At 44.5% G+C, this 21,518-nt stretch overlaps 1 protein-coding gene across 1 annotated transcript; it reads left to right on the top strand.

Moving 5' to 3' along the window:
- The first annotated feature begins 2,252 nt into the window (after positions 1–2,252).
- On the top strand, positions 2,253–21,308 carry LOC147717263 (keratin, type I cytoskeletal 12-like). Its single transcript, XM_086924210.1, has 8 exons — positions 2,253–2,931; positions 6,552–6,634; positions 11,244–11,400; positions 14,169–14,327; positions 14,434–14,559; positions 16,311–16,528; positions 17,785–17,840; positions 19,071–21,308. Exons 1-8 carry the CDS (start codon positions 2,497–2,499, stop codon positions 19,166–19,168), a joined length of 1,332 nt encoding a protein of 443 aa, XP_086780336.1. The 5' UTR covers positions 2,253–2,496; the 3' UTR covers positions 19,169–21,308.
- Positions 21,309–21,518: the final 210 nt, after the last annotated feature.

A 21,518-nucleotide genomic window follows, 5' to 3' on the forward strand; every position in this document is an offset into this window, starting at 1 on the left:
GCTTAATCACTGACTCTAGACAAGGCCCTTCATGGGTCCCCTGCAGTTCACTCTTAATTGCTTTTGTAGTTCTTTAATATTATGTTCAGGCTTCAGTCTTTCTAGGCAGAAGGCAAAGAACAAGCAGACGTCATGACCTGGTTCTTAAAATCTCACCCACAGTCCACTTGCCTGCCGATGAGCAGGCTGTGGGAAGAGTTTTTTCCTATACAAAAGCTAATGAGTGGAACCAAACCCGACCGAATTCCCACAGCCCAGCTCTCCTAGATTTTGCTGCAGTTCTCGTATACATTACTCCAATGTATAACACAAGCTGTTGCTAAAAATACCAGACCCCACTCAGTGACTGCCCAAATTGTTACCACAGCTTCAAAACCGTCCCTCGCTAGTCCTGGAAACAGTTTCCATCAACTGGAATCATAGACAAGAAGTAAAGAACGAATCCCAGGTCTAAAACTTTGCTCATGCTAAGTCCTTGTATAGCATAAACAGTAGGCCTGGGCGGTAAATTCTGTTCCGCTTGCGGAATTTGGATAATTTCACGTTCCGCAAAGAACACAGAATTTCCAAAAATTCTTCGATCCGAGGCTTAGGGGAATTTTTTGCTTGTTCGCGCTTTCAAAATGCATGTTCACAAGATATTTCCCCATGAGCACCCAAACAGCGTTCGTGAACAGGAAAAAAGCATTGCGAATGGGCGGAACAAGCAATTCCGCGTCTTCGCGGAATTCCGCGTGCTCGCAGAGATTTTTTACCATTTCCTGACCTTTGCGTAGCGCGACTACGCAAATTTCACCCACCCCTAATGAACAGATGTGTGTGTGTGTGTGCGTGTGGAGTTTTATATAGGTCAAAACACCAAGCCTCAGCTTGGCCATTTGTGATACAATCTCTTCGGTTTCCATTCTCATTTATTTTAGACACAGTGACAACTCTCTGAAAACAGTACTTTGTAGCTTCTAATATAAGGGCATAATAATCTTCATATTTAGCTTTCCCACTTTTATGATTTTAATATCCATAATCGTGGGCTGCAAGACACCCTTGGTGGTTTATTGTTTACAATTAAATAAGTCTTTTGGGTTTGCCAAATGTTACGCCTGGTTAATTGTCAGAGCACACGCACATTGAGATTCAAAAGCACTATCACACTCCTTAGAGTCAAGAAACCAGCAAGCCCAGCCAAAATAAAAGGGAAAATCTGTGAGATTGCTCGGAAAAGTGAATTTCCTACAACAACCTTTCACCACAGTTCACATTGCTACCTCTCTCAACATGTAACAATTTTGTTCTCAACTTCTACTACTTTACCGGTGCTCCATAAATGCTGCCCGTCCAAGCAGAAATCGCATTGTAACCAATTAAAACACCAGGCTTTTTCAGATATGGGCCTTGGAGAAATTGTAATTTCACTGGCGAAATTCCTGAATTTCGTTCAATTTCTCAAAATGTTGAATTAACAATTACACATAACTTTTACCCACAGGAAAGTGATTCTTGTCAAAAGTATCTGTTCTTACGTCAAAAATTCATGCAGCATACTAGCTGATGTTTGTACTGAAAGCGTTATTTTGAGTTATATCGTGTAATTTTCATTTCCAGCATCGAATGAAATGTTTTGCACCTGTAAGTCGTGAAAAGTGCTATATTTTTTTCGGTGCAATGTAATGTGCAGTCATCTGGACGATGCCACGTCAGGCGTAGCAGGAGAAAAGCAACAGGATTTAGAAATGTAGTTATAGGGCGCCATAATTGAGATTAGGAAAAGCATAAACAAGCTGCAATTTGTAACGAGAAGCAGAGGCCAACACATGACGTGATGTCTGCCGGCTGAGTCACAGCAAGGGCGACGAGGCAAGGCTATCCCTGATACTGGGTCAAGAGGCCTGATTCAGCAGCAGAGAATGCCCCCTCCCCGGCACCCTAGCATGACTTCAAGTTGTTGTGTCTGTGATGAGAGCAACCAGGTGACAGCAGAAGGGAGGGGAACAAGTGCAGAGAAACCAGGAAGAAGAAATTGGTTAAAACAAGGAGAAATAATTACTTAATTATGCTGTAAAGATGAAACGAAATCGCATCAAGGTTGGCCTCTCCCACTCCACCCTTTTCTCAACTTCCTATCAACACTGGATGGTAAACAGCCACGCGTCGTCCACAACTCAAGCAAAATGGGGCTTGAGGAGAAAGGGACCACTCCTAACTAATGGTAATTGCTGTAGGTGGTAGGGTTTGCCCTCAGGAGAGGCCAGGTCTGAGGCTTGGAACACCCATGGTCCTCTCTATAAAAGGATGGATTAGCTCTCAGTCGGACTCTACCACTTTCCTTGGAGGCGACTGGTGCTTGCCTCACGACTGTGGCATCTTAGACTTTCCAGGCGAGCAGAATCATCGAAGATTTTTTGGGGTGCACCTGGGAGAGTACCTCATCAAAGATCAGTTTTGCTGGACTTTCCACCAGTTGGTAGATTTAAGTGTGGTAGCGGTTCTAAGTTGATAATGTCCGCTTGGCAATCCGTGTCGGGGCTCCATCATGGAGGTCTCCCTAGTGGCTACTCCAGTGGGCAACAAACTGTCCCATTGAAAGGCCTTCAAAGCCACAATGGTGGTATCTCTGTGGGTGTTGGTGCCTTTGGCAGTGCTGGTGGTGGCATGAGTAGAGAACGTTGGAGTAGCTATGGTGGCGGTGGAACAAGTAGTGGCAGGGGTTGGGGTGGTGGAGGGGATGCTCTTCTTTCTGGTGGAGAGAAGGAGACCATGCAGAACCTCAACACCCGCCTCTCCTCCTACCTGGGCAAAGTGAAGTCCCTGGAGGAGGCCAACGCCGACCTGGAGTATAAAATCAAAGAGTGGTACAAGAACAACGCCAAATGCATCGCAGGAGGCCCCGACTGCAGCAACTACTTCACGCAGATTCAGGCGCTTCAGAAACAGGTTAGACTGATGCTTTGAGGAGTGCGTCCAGCCACCTTCACTTCAGAATGTAATATACTGTGGTTTTCTTCTTTTCTCTTGTGATGGGCCTGACTCGGTTGAAGCTAGTAACCACAAGCAACAAGAGCCAAGCTGGAGTCCCCCCCAGGTTCTTTCTGTAAGGTGGAAGCAGTGAATGAACATGATCTGTGATCTCAATAGGATTTGTCTGCCATGCCACACAAAAACAATATCTGATGGCTGTCAGAAAGTGTGGCACATCGCGCCACACCTCATTTATAGCATCATTAAAAGTGCCCGCCTTGATGTTGCCAGTGATTAGGTTCATTTGTGGAGCACACTCCTGATGTAATCACCTCTAGGCGCTGCGTTTGTAAACTAGCCTCGAGAAGGAGTAAACTAACAATTTAAAACAAATGTGTGGGTGTGTCGAAAGCGCTGTCTGCCAAGCAGCATCCTTACTGTACACATGTTTGATGAACTGTTGCTTGTGTTGGGAAAGGCCTGCACTTCAAGGAAATCACGCTTGGTTTTGAAATGTATGTGATGAGGGAGGTAGTGTCTGAGCCTGTAGGATTTATGGAGAATGTCATTTGTGTTGTCCTTAGCTATTCGCTTAGGAGCTCGCTTTCATAGGAGCTCTTCCTTCCTGAAAAAAAAGATGCCATAGATGTCAATCTGTGATATCCCTCCATGGTCTGCAGCTGCTCCGTCTTTGGTTTCCATGGCGCTGGCCTGGCTACCTCTGATCTCAGGGGTCATGAAGGCGGGATCTTAGGGCCCTGTTTGCTTCTGCAGTTTTCAATATTTGCTCTTACCATAGCTCCAAAGCAGCAGATAAGAGGCTGGTGAGGGCCAAGTGTAGCACAAGTGGCCAATCCTATCATGGCGTCAGTGGGCAAAGTGTATGTGATGTCACTTCCGCGCCCTTTGGCTTATCTATGAGTCTTCGTCCATGGACAGTTCTTACCCTTTCTGTAGGAACGAGAGGTCAAGTGAAAGGCCAAGCCGAAAAAAGCAAAGCTGACTGCTGTGACTGGATGCGCTGGTTCCACAGCGAATGAGTGCTGTGAATTTAAAGTGCTTTAAATGCCTTTCATTGTCCGCATGGCAAAAATCACTAAACTTGACTGCAAATTAGGTGCAATGGCGCTTTTGCAGTTTGTAGTTCGGACTGGACTGTTCCCATGGGGCACAGGGTCAGAGCTGATTTGCATATCGCCATTGTCTAACCCAGGGTGGTGTGGAGTGCAAAAAAACGATGGATTTGGGCCCAGATCTTTGGACTGGGGTGAATGTGTGACATTAATCCACATTCGGTCCATCACTTGTTTTGTTTGCAATTGCCGCCCTAAGTGCGCTGGAGATGCCCAGACGTGGGTCCCAGGCACTCCACACCACTGGAGTCAAGCTAGCCGGGCTGATGAGAGGTGGTACCTCGAAACCGGTCCGGTCCTCGGATGCTTGATTCCGTTCTGGGAAGGACATGGCTTTTGTAGTTCGGACTGGACTGTTCCCATGGGGCACAGGGTCAGAGCTGATTTGCATATCGCCATTGTCTAACCCAGGGTGGTGTGGAGTGCAAAAAAACGATGGATTTGGGCCCAGATCTTTGGACTGGGGTGAATGTGTGACATTGATCCACATTCGGTCCATCACTTGTTTTGTTTGCAATTGCCGCCCTAAGTGCGCTGGGGATGCCCAGACGTGGGTCCCAGGCACTCCACACCACTGGAGTCAAGCTAGCCGGGCTGATGAGAGGTGTTACCTCGAAACCGGTCCGGTCCTCGGATGCTTGATTCCGTTCTGGGAAGGACATGGCTTTTGTAGTTCGGACTGGACTGTTCCCATGGGGCACAGGGTCAGAGCTGATTTGCATATCGCCATTGTCTAACCCAGGGTGGTGTGGAGTGCAAAAAAACGATGGCTTTGGGCCCAGATCTTTGGACTGGGGTGAATGTGTGACATTGATCCACATTCGGTCCATCACTTGTTTTGTTTGCAATTGCCGCCCTAAGTGCGCTGGGGATGCCCAGACGTGGGTCCCAGGCACTCCACACCACTGGAGTCAAGCTAGCCGGGCTGATGAGAGGTGTTACCTCGAAACCGATCCGGTCCTCGGATGTTTGATTCCGTTCTGGGAAGGACATGGCTTTTGTAGTTCGGACTGGACTGTTCCCATGGGGCACAGGGTCAGAGCTGATTTGCATATCGCCATTGTCTAACCCAGGGTGGTGTGGAGTGCAAAAAAACGATGGATTTGGGCCCAGATCTTTGGACTGGGGTGAATGTGGGACATTGATCCACATACGGTCCATCACTTGTTTTGTTTGCAATCCTATCATGGCGTCAGTGGGCAAAGTGTATGTGATGTCACTTCCGCGCCCTTTGGCTTATCTATGAGTCTTCGTCCATGGACAGTTCTTACCCTTTCTGTAGGAACGAGAGGTCAAGTGAAAGGCCAAGCCGAAAAAAGCAAAGCTGACTGCTGTGACTGGATGCGCTGGTTCCACAGCGAATGAGTGCTGTGAATTTAAAGTGCTTTAAATGCCTTTCATTGTCCGCATGGCAAAAATCACTAAACTTGACTGCAAATTAGGTGCAATGGCGCTTTTGCAGTTTGTAGGCTATTATTCAGCCATAGCATTTGATCCAACTTGAACTTCCGATAAATCAACTGAATTGACGTTTCTACTCAAAATTTATTTTAAAAAAACAATGGTGTTTTTAAACAGTACGTTGGTGAAAAAGACCACGGCATTTAGAGGCATATTTTCAAGCCCCTGTCGCCACCACAACGACAATTTCAGTGACGTTGTGGTGGCAATAGGGGCTTTGCTTATTTACAAGGCAGCTTTTCCTGTCCTTGTAAATGTGGCCCCTTTACATGCCGCACTTTGCATGAAAGGGGCGTTCCATGGGTGTTGCTGTAAGTGTTCCCACGCGGCACATATGGAACAAGACACATTTCTAGATTTACGAGGTGCGTCTGAATACTATGCCACCCTAGAGGTGGGGAGCAAGGCGCAACGGGGAGAAATGTTTTAATTTCTCATCGCTTTTTCCTCTTTCAATGCATGCTGCATTCTACAGCACACATTGAAAGAGGAAAATGCCCGTAGTGGTTGTTTTTGTGCCGAAAGGTGCCCCTTCCTCTACAAAAACAATCACCCAAGATGCAGGCATCCTTACACCATGGTGCAAGGGGGCCTCCGCCGGCACATGGCAGCTGTTTGTGCACCAGCAGAGGAGAGAGCACAGGAATGCAACAAATCCTTGTAAATATGTCAATTTCCTGTGTTTTGGCAGTGCCGCAGCGTGGCACAGCCAAAATGTACAGGAAGGTGACCCTTCCTGCACATAAACAATCTTCCCCTAAACGCAGACAAGGGCGCCTGCGTTGGCACTAGGCTGCTACGTTTAGCGCCAGCTCAGGGGGGAAATGCAGGGCTGCACTGTACTGTAAGTATGGTGCAGCCCTGTGTTTCTGAAGAGGTGGAGTACGACTTTAGGCCAGGAAGACTAACGCCTCTCTAAATATGGCCCTCAGTGTGAAAAGTGTTGAGTGTATAGCCCATGGGAATATATTGTCACGTCCAGCTTCTCCTATTGTCTTCCAGATCATAGCTGCTTCCATCGACAATGCCAAGACCATCCTGCAGGTGGACAACGCAAGGCTGGCACTGGATGATTTCAAAATGAAGTGAGTTTGGAAGAGTTGGGGTGGGGGAGGGGAGATGGTCATTTCTTTCCTCGCAGAAAATTAAACATGATGAAAGTCATCCTTTTGAAGCTAAGCTCAACAAAAGACTGATGAGATGTTAAACTGGCAACATTTATAAAACCTGATGAAAGCCCAACAAAAAAAGCTGACATATTTTTTTTAAATTGAAATATTAAACCTGAACACCAGGAATGGGAGTTGTCGCTGTGGGAACATTGCTGGAAGGCAATATCCATCGTCCACCACCCTACACTTCGTGTTTCTTTAGCTCAGTATTTAAAGTTCTTTTTCAACCCTGATCTCACTGTTTACTCCTCCTCCTTCGTTCCCCCTTTTCTTCCCTTTTCTCTCTTATTCTGAGTCAAAGTTTGATGATGCTGAACAATAAATCCCGATCCCTAAAAATGAGTGCCAAGAGAGGGCATGAGGTGAAAACATTGGAGATGGTGCAAAAAGTATGATAAAAGTCTAAAAGCAGTATTTGGTGAAAAATGCCTGTGAGGTGGAGAGCAGAGGGAGACAGGGTCCACATATTTGTCTAAACCATGTAAAGTATGTATGTATTAGACTTGGGATTGAGATACGCTGTCCAAGCAGGCACAGGGCAGGTAATGGATGCAGCATGATCTTAGAGTCGTGGCTTGAGAAGGAGGATAGTAGTATTTTCATGGGCAGACTGCGCATAGAGGGACGTGCTGTTTAGAGACACCAGTAGTGGGGTGTTATTTTGCGATGAGGTGTTGCTGGAAGAGGTGAGTCTTCAGTTTCTTCTAAAAGGACGGGGCCAGTCATCTTTGGACTGGGATGGAGTTCTTTGTCTTGAGAGTGGTTCACCAGCTGTCTTAGACTTGGTTGTTGGAAAGGTGGTGTATTGGTGTTGACTGCCTTGAGGTATGATGAAGCAGATCTTGTTGGAGATGCGTGTCAATAGTGGAGCCAGAGGAACCTTCAGAGATCTGGACCATTCCTGACACATTTCTGAAGACATTTGCTTAAATTAGCTGCTACTTTCAAAGTAATTTACAGAAGTTAGGTGAGTCTCTGGGAATGCCGGCAGAGAACCTTGTCGCAGTCGAGATGATATGAGATAAGACCAGTGCTTAGATGGTGTTCCTGAAGGCAGCTTCCAGGAACAAATGAAACATCTTTTTGAGTTTTTGGAGGACGGTCAGTTGATGCTTTAGTGCAATCTGGGTCTTGAGGCTGAATCTGGTGTTGATGTGGAAGCTGAATGACTTAGTGCTATTCGAGAATTGACAGATGACCCTGTACAGATTTATTTTGGAAAGACTTTCATGTACCTCTAGTTGTGGAACTGAAATCTATGAAAATACCAGAAAGGAAACATGGGCTGGGATTATGTGAAGGGGTGTGCGAGATTCTGTTGGTTTTGGCCAGCAAAGATTCACAAATTTGCAATTTCACTCAGCTGTTGTACCCACATTATGAGATCATGTGTGTGCTAGTTGAACCCAGCCACTCTGGAATCTGTATGGAGAGTGCTATGCAACTTTATCAATCACACTGCTTTTCTACACAAAATGGCCCATAATTGCGGTGTTTCCGTGTAAATCTTATGCAGAGCTTTTCTAGGGAGAATAGCACTGTACAGGTGAAGAGCACTCTTTCCTGTAAAGAATGTCTAATGCAAAATTATTCTGTTCATGTTAAAGATGTGAGTGGTAGACATTGTCACAAACATCCAGGTTTTCGTGATTTAGTCGCAAATCGAAAGCTGCAATCTTCATGATGCTGCTTGGTTTTCAACACAAAAAGCTACTCCCAAATGTCCAAGTTCCCTACTTGAGAAATAACTGCTTTAATGGATAATCGTCCTTCGTTATGATTTAGTCTGCTTTGATCGAGCAGTGCTAACCCAAGACTTCATCAGCTCAGAATTCATCAATATGCACTCAATTGTGTTGCATTCCTCGGACTATGGTAGGCCCGGGCTGGTGATCTGTACTGGGCAGGAATTAATGAATTCTGCAACAGGAGTACATTGCCTGCTATGGCCAATGACAGCCATAGATGGATCAGAATGTGCAGTTTGCTGGTCCCAGTTGCTGCTGTAAAAAAAAAGAATCCCCCCTCACAGGTGAGGGAGAAGGGTGTCACCTGCCAAATAATAACACTGGGACGTAAATGCGTCTCATAAATTATAAATTATAATAACACCACAATAAATACAAATTCAGGGAGAATGCGACAACCATATAGGTACACACAAACAAAAACATTTTTTATAATAAACAAAAATAGAATTTATTAAAGATACAGTCAATACAATCCATTTAATTTGTTAAAGAATGCATCAAAGGTGGACATATAACGAACAAATATATTATATTCTGCAAAACGTTTTCATAGGACAAATAGATATTATAGTTCTTTTTTGGCCATTTTACAGCCTGTACCAAAATTGCGAACCAAGAAAATATTACATCCCCACAAACAGAGGTGTCAGTAATAAAAACAGGCTCAAACCGCATACACAAATGCTCTCATACGTTTAAAAGCACACACATTCAAACCTGCGCACACGCAACAATGATCCTATAGATATGTACAACTACATTCAAACAAGGAAAAGCAGAGACCAACAATAAATAGTAAAGTGGGCAATAGTTCATAATTATTACCAAGGAATTCTTGCCCAGTGGTCTCTGTCTTGCACGGTGCCAGTTGCTGGTGTGCCTCTGTTTTCAATTTATTAAGAGGTGGATATGTCAAGAGCCGTCTATCTAGGTGTTAAAGTGATTAAATGGTAAACCTCTTGAGAGAGTGTCATCTTTTGTGTATCTAGCGGAAAAAAATGCTTACCAAACCAGAACCCCGATAGCAGAGACGCGTAGCGTCGTACGCGGGATATACCTTGACCTAATTGAGAAAAGGCAGGTGTACTCTCAAAGGGAGAACATTGAACCGGTATTCAAATGCAAGGAAGTTTTATTTGAATACAGGTCTCTTAAGGGGCGACAAAATTGTACCCGCTAATCTCCAGTACCGTTGTCTTAATTGGAAAAGGCAACGTTAGAAAGTTAATAAAGATATCGACCTCTAACGGGGGTGAGGGACTTGTAGATGTCCACTATTTCTGCACAAGAATACTTGATAAGGAATGGATTAATCCTTCATTCCAAGAAACGACATACAAAGGAATACTAGGAAAAGTATGACACTTATATACTGAACTGTATACCGAATCTCGACTAAGGATTAATTGGGTTGATAAGATTGAGCACTTTGTGATTTTATTTTTATTGGGTCCTGAAGAAGGTGGTTTTAACTACATGACACACCTAAAAGCGTCGACAAGAGGATAAAGGTTTATTTTGTTTTATAAAAATTATATTATAATGGATTTGTACTGTAATATGCATTAGGAAATGTATAATATCTATTTAACCATCTTTATTTATTGTTGAAAAAACGATTGAAAAAGATATAATTTTCCTGAATGTTTATGTTTTAACTTTGCACAAATGTGTTCTAAGAAATGAAATATGAAATGTTTTTAACCATGATATAAAATTGTTTTATGTTTTGATAAAGATGCAAGAAATAATAAAAAAAAACTAAGGATATAAATCTAGACTACGTGTTGCTATATATAGGGACATTTATGTCCTTTTTCTTTGGTTCACTGTAATATATACATAATTCCTTTGTAGGAGTAGTAAATAACATCAAAAGGGAAAATTCATACTTTTTATGGGGAAAAACTGGTAACACACCTCAGTTGAGGAGAACATCAATTATTACTGTGTTATCCTCCCCTTTGACACACCTAATAATACGACATATGGTGCATTGGCCTTTTCTGGGTGCAGTATCACCCCCTGGGGGATTCTGCAGGAGTAGTAATCAGGGTGTGAGAGACAGGCAGAGCAATGCTTTGCTGAGAATCTGCTCAGCGGAAGGGCTTCCGTACGGCTCCGGCCAATGTAGGAGAAAAGAGGGATTGATTTTTAGTGATCCTTGCCTAAGAGATAGATTTAAACCTGGAAAGACAGTCCTAATTTACAAAGGATAGTTTGTCACTCTTGTCCTAGGAGAGACAGACTTAATTAGGACTGTCTTAAGGTGGGCCAATCAGGCCAGTACAGTTCGAAGAGGATGAAGAGCTAAGATTTCGGCCTCGCAGATAACAACTTAATTCTGATTTTAAGAACCTTAGATGGTCCTACTCTGCACAACGTTTCTCGAAGAAACGCGTCATTAATAAATGAACATAAACAAAATTTTGAAGCTGTGAATATTAAACCTGACTGTAAGATATTATCAATGGACATTTTTACATTTCCAAAGGCACTGACTAAAACAATAGTTTGCAAAAACGTTAAACGTAGTAGTAGGTAGAGTAGGAGATGGCAAAAAATGGTTTAAAAAAATGTGAGACTTTGTAAATATGACAACAGGTTCCAAGAAGAGCTAGAATATATTTTTCTTGTGGCGATTTAGATTAATAACGCTCCTTTGTGTGCTTATGGCTAGAAAGCACCAGGATGTGTGTGATATTGCTTCGAGTATCACCTGATTATATGCTTGGTAATGTGCTAGCACTGTTGTCTATCTCTGGTTCCAGGTTCGAGAACGAGCAGCGCCTGCGCGTCAGTGTGGAGGCGGATAACAATGGTCTTCGTAAAGTCCTGGATGAGCTGAGAATGGACAAATCAAGCCTGGATGTGCAGGTGGAGAGCCTGACTGAGGAGCTAGCCGCCCTCAAGAAGAACCACGAGGAGGTAGGCTGGGATCTGTCAGTGCTGTTGTGACACGCTGTGAGTGTGTAATACCACATACCGACTGGCTTATGGAGAAACCAATGTATGTCACCAGGGCAGTCACATAGAAAATAGGATTGGGATGAGGCATTCACTTGTCATGTAACATGACGTGTCTCGCTATGCCTCAGTCCTGCCAGGATTTTATAGGCACCTGCTTGTCTGGCAAAGTCTGCATCTTTTCTAAGACCTGAAGTCTTAGAACAGGTGCAGCCATTTGCCCTACCTCTAGCCCTACCCAGGTAATGGTATGTTGCACACCTCTCCCCCAACATGCCCTGGTGTTCTTTTAGAAGAAATGCAAAGTTATGTCTTGTACCTAATGTTAAGGGCGAACTGCGATGCCCAAACCTGCTGTGCTTCGGTGTCTGAGACACAGGTTTCTATGAGCATTAAGGGGCTCATTGACAACAAAATGATGCAATGCGGTGCCGCAAGCCAGCCTGCTGCACCGTAAGGAAAGGGCAAGGATTTGGCATATTTATGGCAATACGACACATTCCTGTTTTTTTCATTCCGTTGGCGCTGTTTAGACAGTTTTGCGCTAATACTTGGTGCCTGCATTGAAATCCAGTTGTTTTTGTACAGGAAGGGACACCTTCCTTCACAAAATAAATTGTTGCTCCTGCCCTGGGAGGCATATGGTTTTGACGGGAAACAACACTTACTACGCAACTTTTACAACGCACTACCTTTACAACGAAACTTTCACAATGCAACATCCATTACAAATCATACCATTACAACACAACCATACAACGCATGTCACTACAATGCATACCACTACAATGCATGTCATTACAACGCAGTCATTACAATGCATACCATTCAACGCATACCTACACTATCCAACACTTACCCCATTGTTGCACCCCCTGGAGTTAGAATAGTAATTTTTACCCCTACACTATCCAATACTTACCCTACTGCTGCACCCCTTGGAGTTAGAATAGTAATATTAACCCCTACACTATCCAACACTTACCCTACTGATGCACCCCCCTGGAGTTAGAATAGTAATTTTTAACCCTACACTATCCAATACTTACCATACATGCAATGTAATGGTATGCGTTGTAATGGTATGCGTTGTAAATGTAGTATGCGTTGTAGTGGAATGGGTTGTAAAGGTAGTTTAAAAGAATTAGTTGTAATGGCATGCGTTGTAATGGATGTTGCGGTGTAAAAAAATGTGTTGTAAAGGTATGCGTTGTAAAAGTATGCATTGTAACGACATACATCCGGTTTTGACGCATGCCCAGATTTACGCTTTGTTGTAAATCTGGGAATGTGTTAAATGCCATGACAGCCCTATCAGGCGCAGTGTGAGGCAATGCAGCAACTTGCGCTGCATTGCCTCACACTGTATCTGCAAGGCCATGAAAATTCACGCAGGGTGGCTTTCTGTGGCCTCGTAGATATGGGCCTACACTGTGTATCTCTGGAGCGTCAGAAAAGTGAAGCTCCGGTGGCGAACATTCACTGCAAGGGCCTCTCTGGGCCACATGCACCGCCGGAACATCACTTTTTTTGGCTTAAAACTGCCTCGTAAATATCATTCCAGTTAATGCAGTTTTCTGCGTTAACCCCTTTGCTGCGGGGGTTATTTTCCCGCTGTGCTGTGGGGGAGGGGGGCGCGCACGGAGCCCGCATGCTCATGAGGAGCTGAACTCGTCATGAGGCACGGCGCTCCTGTGCTCATGACGAGCTAAGCTCGTCATGACCACACCCGTTCCTGTGGAACGCTCAGCACAGCAGGGGAATTATCCCCGCATGCGAGCGTTCCACGGCTCATGACGAGCTGAGCTCGTCATGAGCACCTGAGCGCGTGGCTCATGACGAGCTCAGCTCGTCATGAGCATGGAAAGAGTTAAAGGGGAGGGCAATGGGTGTTGCTGGGGCATTCCCAGCAACATCCATGACCTTTGACACTCTCCGAGATTTATGAGAAATTGTAAATCTCAGGCAGCGCCAGAAACTTACACCTCCCCAGGGGAGGCGTAAGGGAGGTACAACGAGGCAAAATATCTTTATTTCTCCTTGTCTTTCTTTTCTCTATGTGTGCTGCATTCTTCAGCACACATAGAAAGAGGAAAATGCCTCTTGTGATTGTTTTTGTGCAGGAAGGATTCCCTTCCTGCACCAAAATAATCATCCCCGCAACACAGGCACCCTTGCACCATGCGTTGCGTTGGTGCACGGCAGCCTATTGTCTTCAGGCGCGGGGGAAAAACACAGGAATGCTTCGCATCTGATAGATACGGCGCATTCCTGCCCTTTTCGTTTGTCCTAGTGCGGCGCATCAGGAAGGCCTGCTGTGCTGCCCTATTGCAAAAAACAATAAATGAGGCTCTCAGTTTCAAAGAATTTTCTTAAGTTTGCTTACATTTTCCATTGAATATTGACTTATTCTTCTATGTATTGATATATATCTTGTCAGTAATAAGTCAAGACCCGAATTAACCAATATTGTACTGCAGATATGTATCGTTGTATCTTCAAAATTAGACAAGCACTCAGTTTTCCAAAATTCAGGACTAAAGTTGGGAATTTGCAATCAGCCTGACACCTTTCACAAACATAAAACTCACCCTCCTAAAAACCTTGAGGAGCATATTCACAAACAATCTTTCTTGCCTATCACTGATGCCACAACACGCAGACTGGGCTAGGCTCATGCTGGACCGAAATTAATCCTTAAGCTGTACTTTTTGTCTCCCAATGCCCAGGAGATGAAAGGAAATCAGCCAGCAGCCGGACAGCTGAATGTGGAGATTAACGCTGCTCCAGGAATCGACCTGCTGAAGGTCCTGAACAATATGAGGGCACAATATGAAATCATGGCCGAAAAGAACCGCAAAGAAGCCGAATGCAAGTTCAACGAAGCGGTAAAAGCAGTGACAGAAAAAACGAAGGAGGAAGGTTTTCTGTACCAAAGTCTACGTGCACTTGGATTTCTTTAATGTTCTCCATTGTTTTTGTCTCGTCCCCCAGTGCAAGGACCTGAACAAAGAAATTGACTGTGGCAGTGACCTGATGCATTCAGGCAGGAGTGAGATCTGTGACCTCAAGCGCAGCCTCCAAGCCCTGGAGATCGAGCTGAGGGCCGCCTTGGCCACGGTACGTGACTGCGGACCCTGGTAATGTCCAAGCTATGGGGCTGATGAGAGCGGCGGACTTACGACTGCCGCACTCACCGTGGCGCACCACTGGCAGTCCACAGTCTGCCGGATTACGACTCTCTGAGTTGTTCCGGCAGTGGATCGTCGGCTGTGCCAGGCAACCGCCGTTCCTTGGTGGTGGCACGTGGCGGGGCTATGCAACATGCTGAGTAGAAGTGGTGCGGTCCCGCCCAGCATATTACGAGTTTTCCCACCGCCAGCCTTTTCATGGGCATGAGTCCACCATGAAAAGGCTGGCAGTGGGGAAGCAAAGGGGGCCTTACAGGGCCCCCATTCTCCCCACCATGGGGATGCATTCAGGGGGGGACAACATGCACCCCCATTTCTCGCACGGTTTGAACTTCACAGTCCATGCTGTACTGGAAAATTTTTACCGTTCCCATTACGGTGCCTGTTTTTCTGGCACCACCACGGGAAAGGCAAAAGGATCATCTGCCTGCACGAGCTTAACTTGTAATCAGGCCGGCGGTCCTTGCGTTGCTTTGGTGCCGCTTTGCCAGTGGAGAGCCGGCACGAATGCTCAAAAGTTGTAATCAGCCCATAGGAATACTTGACCTCCATAAGGTGGAATTCTTAGAGGGAAAGCATTGGGCAAGAATGTTTTGCTTTTTCAACCTACATTCCAAATTTTGAGAATTAATCAAAGTCATCTAAAAAGAATTCACCAGCACAATCAATTTTTGTAGACCTGTCTGTCTTCTGTCTGAACCACCAAAACGTATTGTTTTCTATCTTTCAAAATTTCTTGCTCACGAGATAGCTTCTCCATACATTTGTTGCTCCCTCAGCATTATTTAAATGGGTGAAGGGTTCAAATTTGGGTGTTAATTTTTTTACCGTTGGTTGATCCTCTTCATTTGTTGTGCCTCTCCATTCCTAGATTATCTATGGCTTCTTTGTTCTGTCTTGCTGTCTATTGCTCCTCATATTCATTCCTTTTACTTCTTGACTTTCCTCTGACTCCTATGAACTCCCTGGTTCCACCTTCGCAATCTGTGTTTTTATTTACTTTGAGTTGCTCTTTGGTTTACTGGGGCTCATTTGGAGTTTGCAGGAAGTGGGAGCACAATTAAATGTCGGTACTCCTACCCCATCATAATTGTTGTTGCCCCAACCAATTTAGAGGTGGGGAACCCCACGGTTTGTGACTGTAGAGCATCAGCTGCCTCTGTAGTTTGAAACATTTGACCTGATGGCACGTCCTGCAGAGGGACATGAGGGGGGTGTAGTCACCCAACCTATTTAGAGCAGGTGTCCATCACTAGAATTACCTGTTTAAAACCACCAGGTGAGACGTTCTCTGGCAGGGAAATTTCACAATGGCTTCCAAGCATAGGTAAATGCTCCCTGTATATCAGACCATTTTTTATGTTGTTTTGCAAGAGCAAGGTCCCAGTTTGGGAGTTTGTTCTTGAAAAGTAATAAAAAATTGCAAAGTAGGCACAACAAACAACACACCCGGTCAGTCGCTCTGAATGCAGCTGGTAGACTACGTTGAGAGAGGAGGAAATGGTGCTGCTGACCTGTTAGGATCGAGGGTCTCCCCCTGGGGTCTTATGGAGTCTGCTTGCGTTTTGTCTTGACGTCGATTGTGTCTTCCTTTCCAGTTCTTACTATCCCTTATCATTCCTTGCCTGTCCTTGTAATTTTTGTTTCTTTTTTTGCCATTGTCTGTCCTTTCGCCAACAGAAAAAATCCCTTGAAGAGACCCTTGCAGAAACAGAAGGACGCTACTGCCTGCAGCTCTCCCAGCTGCAAATCCAGATCAGCGCAGTAGAAGAGCAGCTAGCCGCCATCCGGTGTGAGACCTCCAACCAGTGTGCAGACTACGAAGACCTCCTGGATATCAAGACCCTGCTGGAGAAGGAGATCGAGACCTACCGACAGCTCATGGATCAAGATGGCGCGTAAGTCGATTGCTTTTGAGTAACTCATCATCGCGATGTTTACTGCTAACAAAATGGAAGACGCCAACCCCATCGGGGAATGGCGTCGTTAGTGGCAGCCAAAGGGCCGACCCGGAGCCGGGTCACTTCCGGTTTGCGTGACCCGGAAGTGAGCGTCGCGTCAGGACCAATGGGAACAAAGGTCGAGGTACGCCCCGGAAGTGTTAGTAGGGCGCGAGGCTTAAAAGCCCGCGACCAGCCTAGAGGCCCCCTCTTTGTCCGCTGATCATCCAGGAGTCGGACGTCTCCAAGAGAAGACACCCACCCACCCATCCCTATTAATAAGGATTCAATTAGGGCAATAGCGGGGTTCCGGACAAGAATACCACGGGAACTTCTTGTCCAGAGACAGTTAATTCTGAACAGGTTTGCTAAATCAGTTGGACTCTGGGCTGGCGGGAGAGTTGGGGCCGACCTGCTGGTGGCCTTGACTTTTCAGCCCTACCCCAGAGGCCGCTGGTTGCCCAAGGGGGCGCTTTCCTCACCTGCGGCTCTGTTGACCAGAAGGGGGTTAACGTTATGGGGCAGGTGATCTGGATTGTGGCCTGCTGGCGCAACCCTGAAGTCAAATAAAAGGCCCAGTGGAATGGGCGGTGAATGTATATATTGTATTATAAGTGCAAGTTTAATTTTAAATACTGTACTGGAATATGTACGAATAAATAAAGAGATTGGGGGGTCAATGAGGTAATTGACCAGAGAACTTAAATTTTAATAAACAAGCAGCACACTGCAGAAAATCAAGTACGACTCCAGAGTTTGATGTGGGGTTGGGTCCTTGTAAAGCATGCAGTGTGGCGGGGGGAGAATGCACTTTGTCTGCCATCTATAGGGAACATAGGCTTGTTTTTCGCTATCAACACAGCGCTGGTTTGCTTCTACCAAGTGGGGGGATTATGAAGAAGGTTCGCTTTTCATTATAATCATTAAAATGCTGAGGTAAGGAACTCTAGTGTGTAATTGTATCTCATTATTGGAGTGCTCGAGAAGGGCAGTATAATCATTGATTTTACAAACTAAAGCACAGATATCATTATTTTCTACTGCTAAATTTGAAAAACCATACATAGAATGTAATATATGTAAGTTCTATGCCCAGGCTAGTGGTAAAAGCTATGCCTAGATCTAAATACCATATGATACACGTTTTACCATTGGCAATCTAACACTGTTGCAATAAAGTTCATGCTTGTAAATTCAAATTTTTTTTGTTGCAGGGCTTTCCCGAGTTCACAGTCGAGGTCACAATTGGGATCCCAGTCACAAAGCAGAGGTGAGGTTTTTTTTATGATGGCTAGACATCATTTTCTTAAAGGCTGCCAGTTTCCAGTTTTCATGACTCACATTGTGTTTTCTGAAACTGGCTGTTATAAGGGGTAAGACCAAGTACTGCTCAAAATGTCCTACATGAGGTCAAAGAAGCCAAGTTTAACCATCAATGGTTGCTCTGTTTCTTAAAGATGTAAGCAGATCAGAAATCCAAATGAAGGACTTGACATTTCTCCAGCTTTACCTCTAAAATGTAGAGGTGATCCTCAAGCCTGTATTTGGACAAAAGAAGATGCCTCTCCCATTGACCACATCATATCATTAATTCAAGCCTGCAAAACATGGTAGAAGTGCTGTCCAAGCGTGTTTGGTTTGATGGAAATTATATTGATTTTAAGGACAACTGTCATGTCTGCAAGTCCAGGACAGATGGCATTTTCTCAGCCACACAAAAGAAGATTAATTTAAGACAGTAGCCTTTAGGATGGTCCCCTGGAGGCCAATTAATACCAAAAGTCATTTGGGCTACGATATCACATAACAGGCAAGGCTGCGACCCATTTAGGTGTGGTGTAAAGTGTTACAATATCTCCCTTGGAAATCCCACCTATTGGCCAATGGAAGTTCTGTTAGGAAATAGTCTTTAGACTAATTTTTCAAAATAGTGGATGAGTGATTAGGTAAATTTTCATATAACTGTTGTTCTATACAATAAATGCCTTGAGGGAGTGAAAACCAGGAGTGAGTACAGCAGAGCAATATTTTGTTGGACTAAATGAATAAATACAAAGTTCTCTTTTGGTACATTTCACATGTCCTGTGTTTTTATATCCCCTTCTACCAACTCACCAGTCACCATTCTCCAAAGCCCTCAAGTGCCACATGTCTCTATTACAGTGTCCCTCTCATTAAAAAAAAAAAAAAACCCTGCAGGGTGCATGAAAACAATATTTGAAAATATCATGTCGTCTATTTTTCTGATCACCACTGCTCCAAAGGCTTTTATCGAAACAGCTAACTTGCAAACTTGGCATTCCCCAGAGCAGTGCATGATGGTCTACCATTTACAGCTCTGATTTGCATACCGAAGCCTGGGTAGCTTTGCTTTGCGGCATAAAAATCTCTATTAAGGGATAAAAAGGATGATGAAGATGATCACGAAGAATGCCCACCTTTTCTTCTGTCATGAATATGAAGTTCTCCAGGTCTCATGCATAATCTTTTATTTTTCTAGGTCCACAGAAAACAAGGAAGGTCCAGACAATAGTTCAAGAGGTGATGGATGGAAAAGTTATCTCAGAAAACGTGAAGGAGACAGTAGTACAAATGTAAACTCTGAAAGTAAAATGGCCTTCTTTGACCCTGCCAACTCCTCAGATCTAATATCTAAGGTCATTTGCCTATACCTAAAGAGGTAGAAGCCCCAGATCTGGTACACTTTTCCACGCTATTTACACCACTTTCTACACTGCTAAGCCTTAATGACCTGGAGTAGGGTGTGCGAAGTTGCAAACATTGCAATGCCAAAGTCTTTTTTTTAAACTTTGCCTGCTTTGTGATTTGCAAAGCTGGTAATTTTTGGGAAAAAAAATGGAGGAGAAATAAAATAGTCAAAGATGGCCATGAAAAAAGTTCAACCAATAGGCTACAACCACTTCTCTCACATGACCTTTAATTCATGCACAAAATACTTACTGTGCATTTGTACCAAGTTCCTCTTTGCTGTCCATTTAGACTTTTTCTATCTCTCTCTCTCTCTCTCTCTCTCTCTCTCGCTGTCTATCTCTCTTTCTTTCTCTCTCTCGCTCTCTCTTTCTCTCTCAGATGGTCACAGATTGGCAGGAATTGTCCAGCATCAGCTGGCTTTGGGCTGCTCAACTCCTGAATCTTGGTCTAGCCCAGCTTCAAGAAATAGGGCCTCATTTATGAGAAATGACGCATCGCTGCGTGAAAGCAGTGATGGGTCACTTCTCAGTGCGCACTCCTTGCGACATTCCTGATGCGTCATATTTAATGTATGACGCATCATGTCGCAAGGAGTTACAGATACGTCAGTATTTCTGACGTATCTACAAGCGCAAAAGTGACGCATTGCTGGAGTGTGTCACAAAAGTGACGCAACTCCAGCAATGCGTCCTTTCACATGGGGCAAGCCCCATGTGTAAGGGCCTGCGTCAGTCTTACGCCTGCTGTGAGGCAGGCGCAAGATTTTGATGCAACGGGGTCCTAAAAGTGACGCAGTAAAATCTCATAGATTTCACTGCGTCACTTCTACAACCCTTCCTTGCGTCAATACGCCCCCCTTGCATACATTATACCTGGCGCAGGTATAATGTGGGGCAGGGGTTTACAAAGTGACGCATCTACCTAGATGTGTCACTTTGTAAATATGGCGCAACAAGGCGCATTTTTTACGCCACTGGTGCATCACAAAAAGTGACGCACCGGCGCAATAAAAAAGTGAAGCACAGCCTCATAAATGAGGCCCCTGGTCCTTAAAACTTTATGGACCTCATAGTTTGTTGTGCTCAAAGGTACCAGAAAATCCCACTAATAGGCGTTTCTTGTAAGAGAAAAACGAAAGCTGCACCAACGTTTAGAACAACGAGGATTCAATGACAAGTTCCATTAAAAAAAATAGTTTTGGGGTAAAACTTTATAACCAAATAATTTTTACCAAGAACATTTCACACCCAGGGCAAGGTTTAGGAATTATTCTTTCCTAATTTCTTAAAGTGCAAAAGTTGTGTACCTTTTCAATTTTCTCACCAAAATTATGATTTTAGCATACCCTAGTTAAAATTTCTACAACCTAAATCACTAAGGCCATCGTTAGGAGAGGCCTATAAATTGGAATCTGACTGGTAACAGCAATTACTAGCCCCGTTGGAATTATGAGCTCTGTGGAAACACCTTAGGTCTCCTAACTTTCACCTAGGTATTTCTGCAGCTAAAAGCAGCCGATATCTCCAGGAGAAAGTCTGGCCCAAAATGAGGAATTACCAGGGAACCTGACTTAGAACTATCAATTCCCCGTGTGCTCCTCATTTCATAGAGGACCCTCTGGGTCCCACTTGTAATGGACCAGATTTTCCCCACCCATGGAGTTAGCGGTTCCCCTGGTATCGGTAACTCTGGAGGTGGGGAAAATACAGCCCATTTACCACGAGACTAATTAGGAATGCCTAAGCCTGTTCCTACTTCTTTTCCATTTCTGCTTAGACCTCCATTTTAAATTCTGGACCTTGGTGTCTGTTCTAACTCTGTGGCTTCTACCAGGATAGATATAGCCAAATTTGAAGGGCAGCCGGGAAGGTCGGGATCAGCGCTTGTGTCCAGCAAACTCTATGATCCTACCTACAGTTTCAAGGGCTTAATTGTATACAGTTTAACAAAAGAGCTGAGCATTATTATGCCAAACATACCTGTTCCTGCAATTTCTCGAAATAAATTATATTTCTGTTTGCAAGCATGACATGTTTGTTTGGAGTCGTCTTTGTATCTGTGAAAAGCAATCTATCTTTTGTGAGTGAGTGAGTGAGCGATTGAGCGAGTGAGTGACGGAACGTGTGCTATCACTATTATAGCCCACTATACATTAAACCGTGTCAGTACGCGTCTAGTGGATAATCTCCACCAGCCCCTAATGCATTTGTAGGCCACGTGCCATGAAGTTTTGTGC

This window comes from Lissotriton vulgaris, chromosome 5, assembly GCF_964263255.1.
Source record: "Lissotriton vulgaris chromosome 5, aLisVul1.2, whole genome shotgun sequence".
Taxonomy (NCBI): Eukaryota; Metazoa; Chordata; class Amphibia; order Caudata; family Salamandridae; genus Lissotriton; species Lissotriton vulgaris.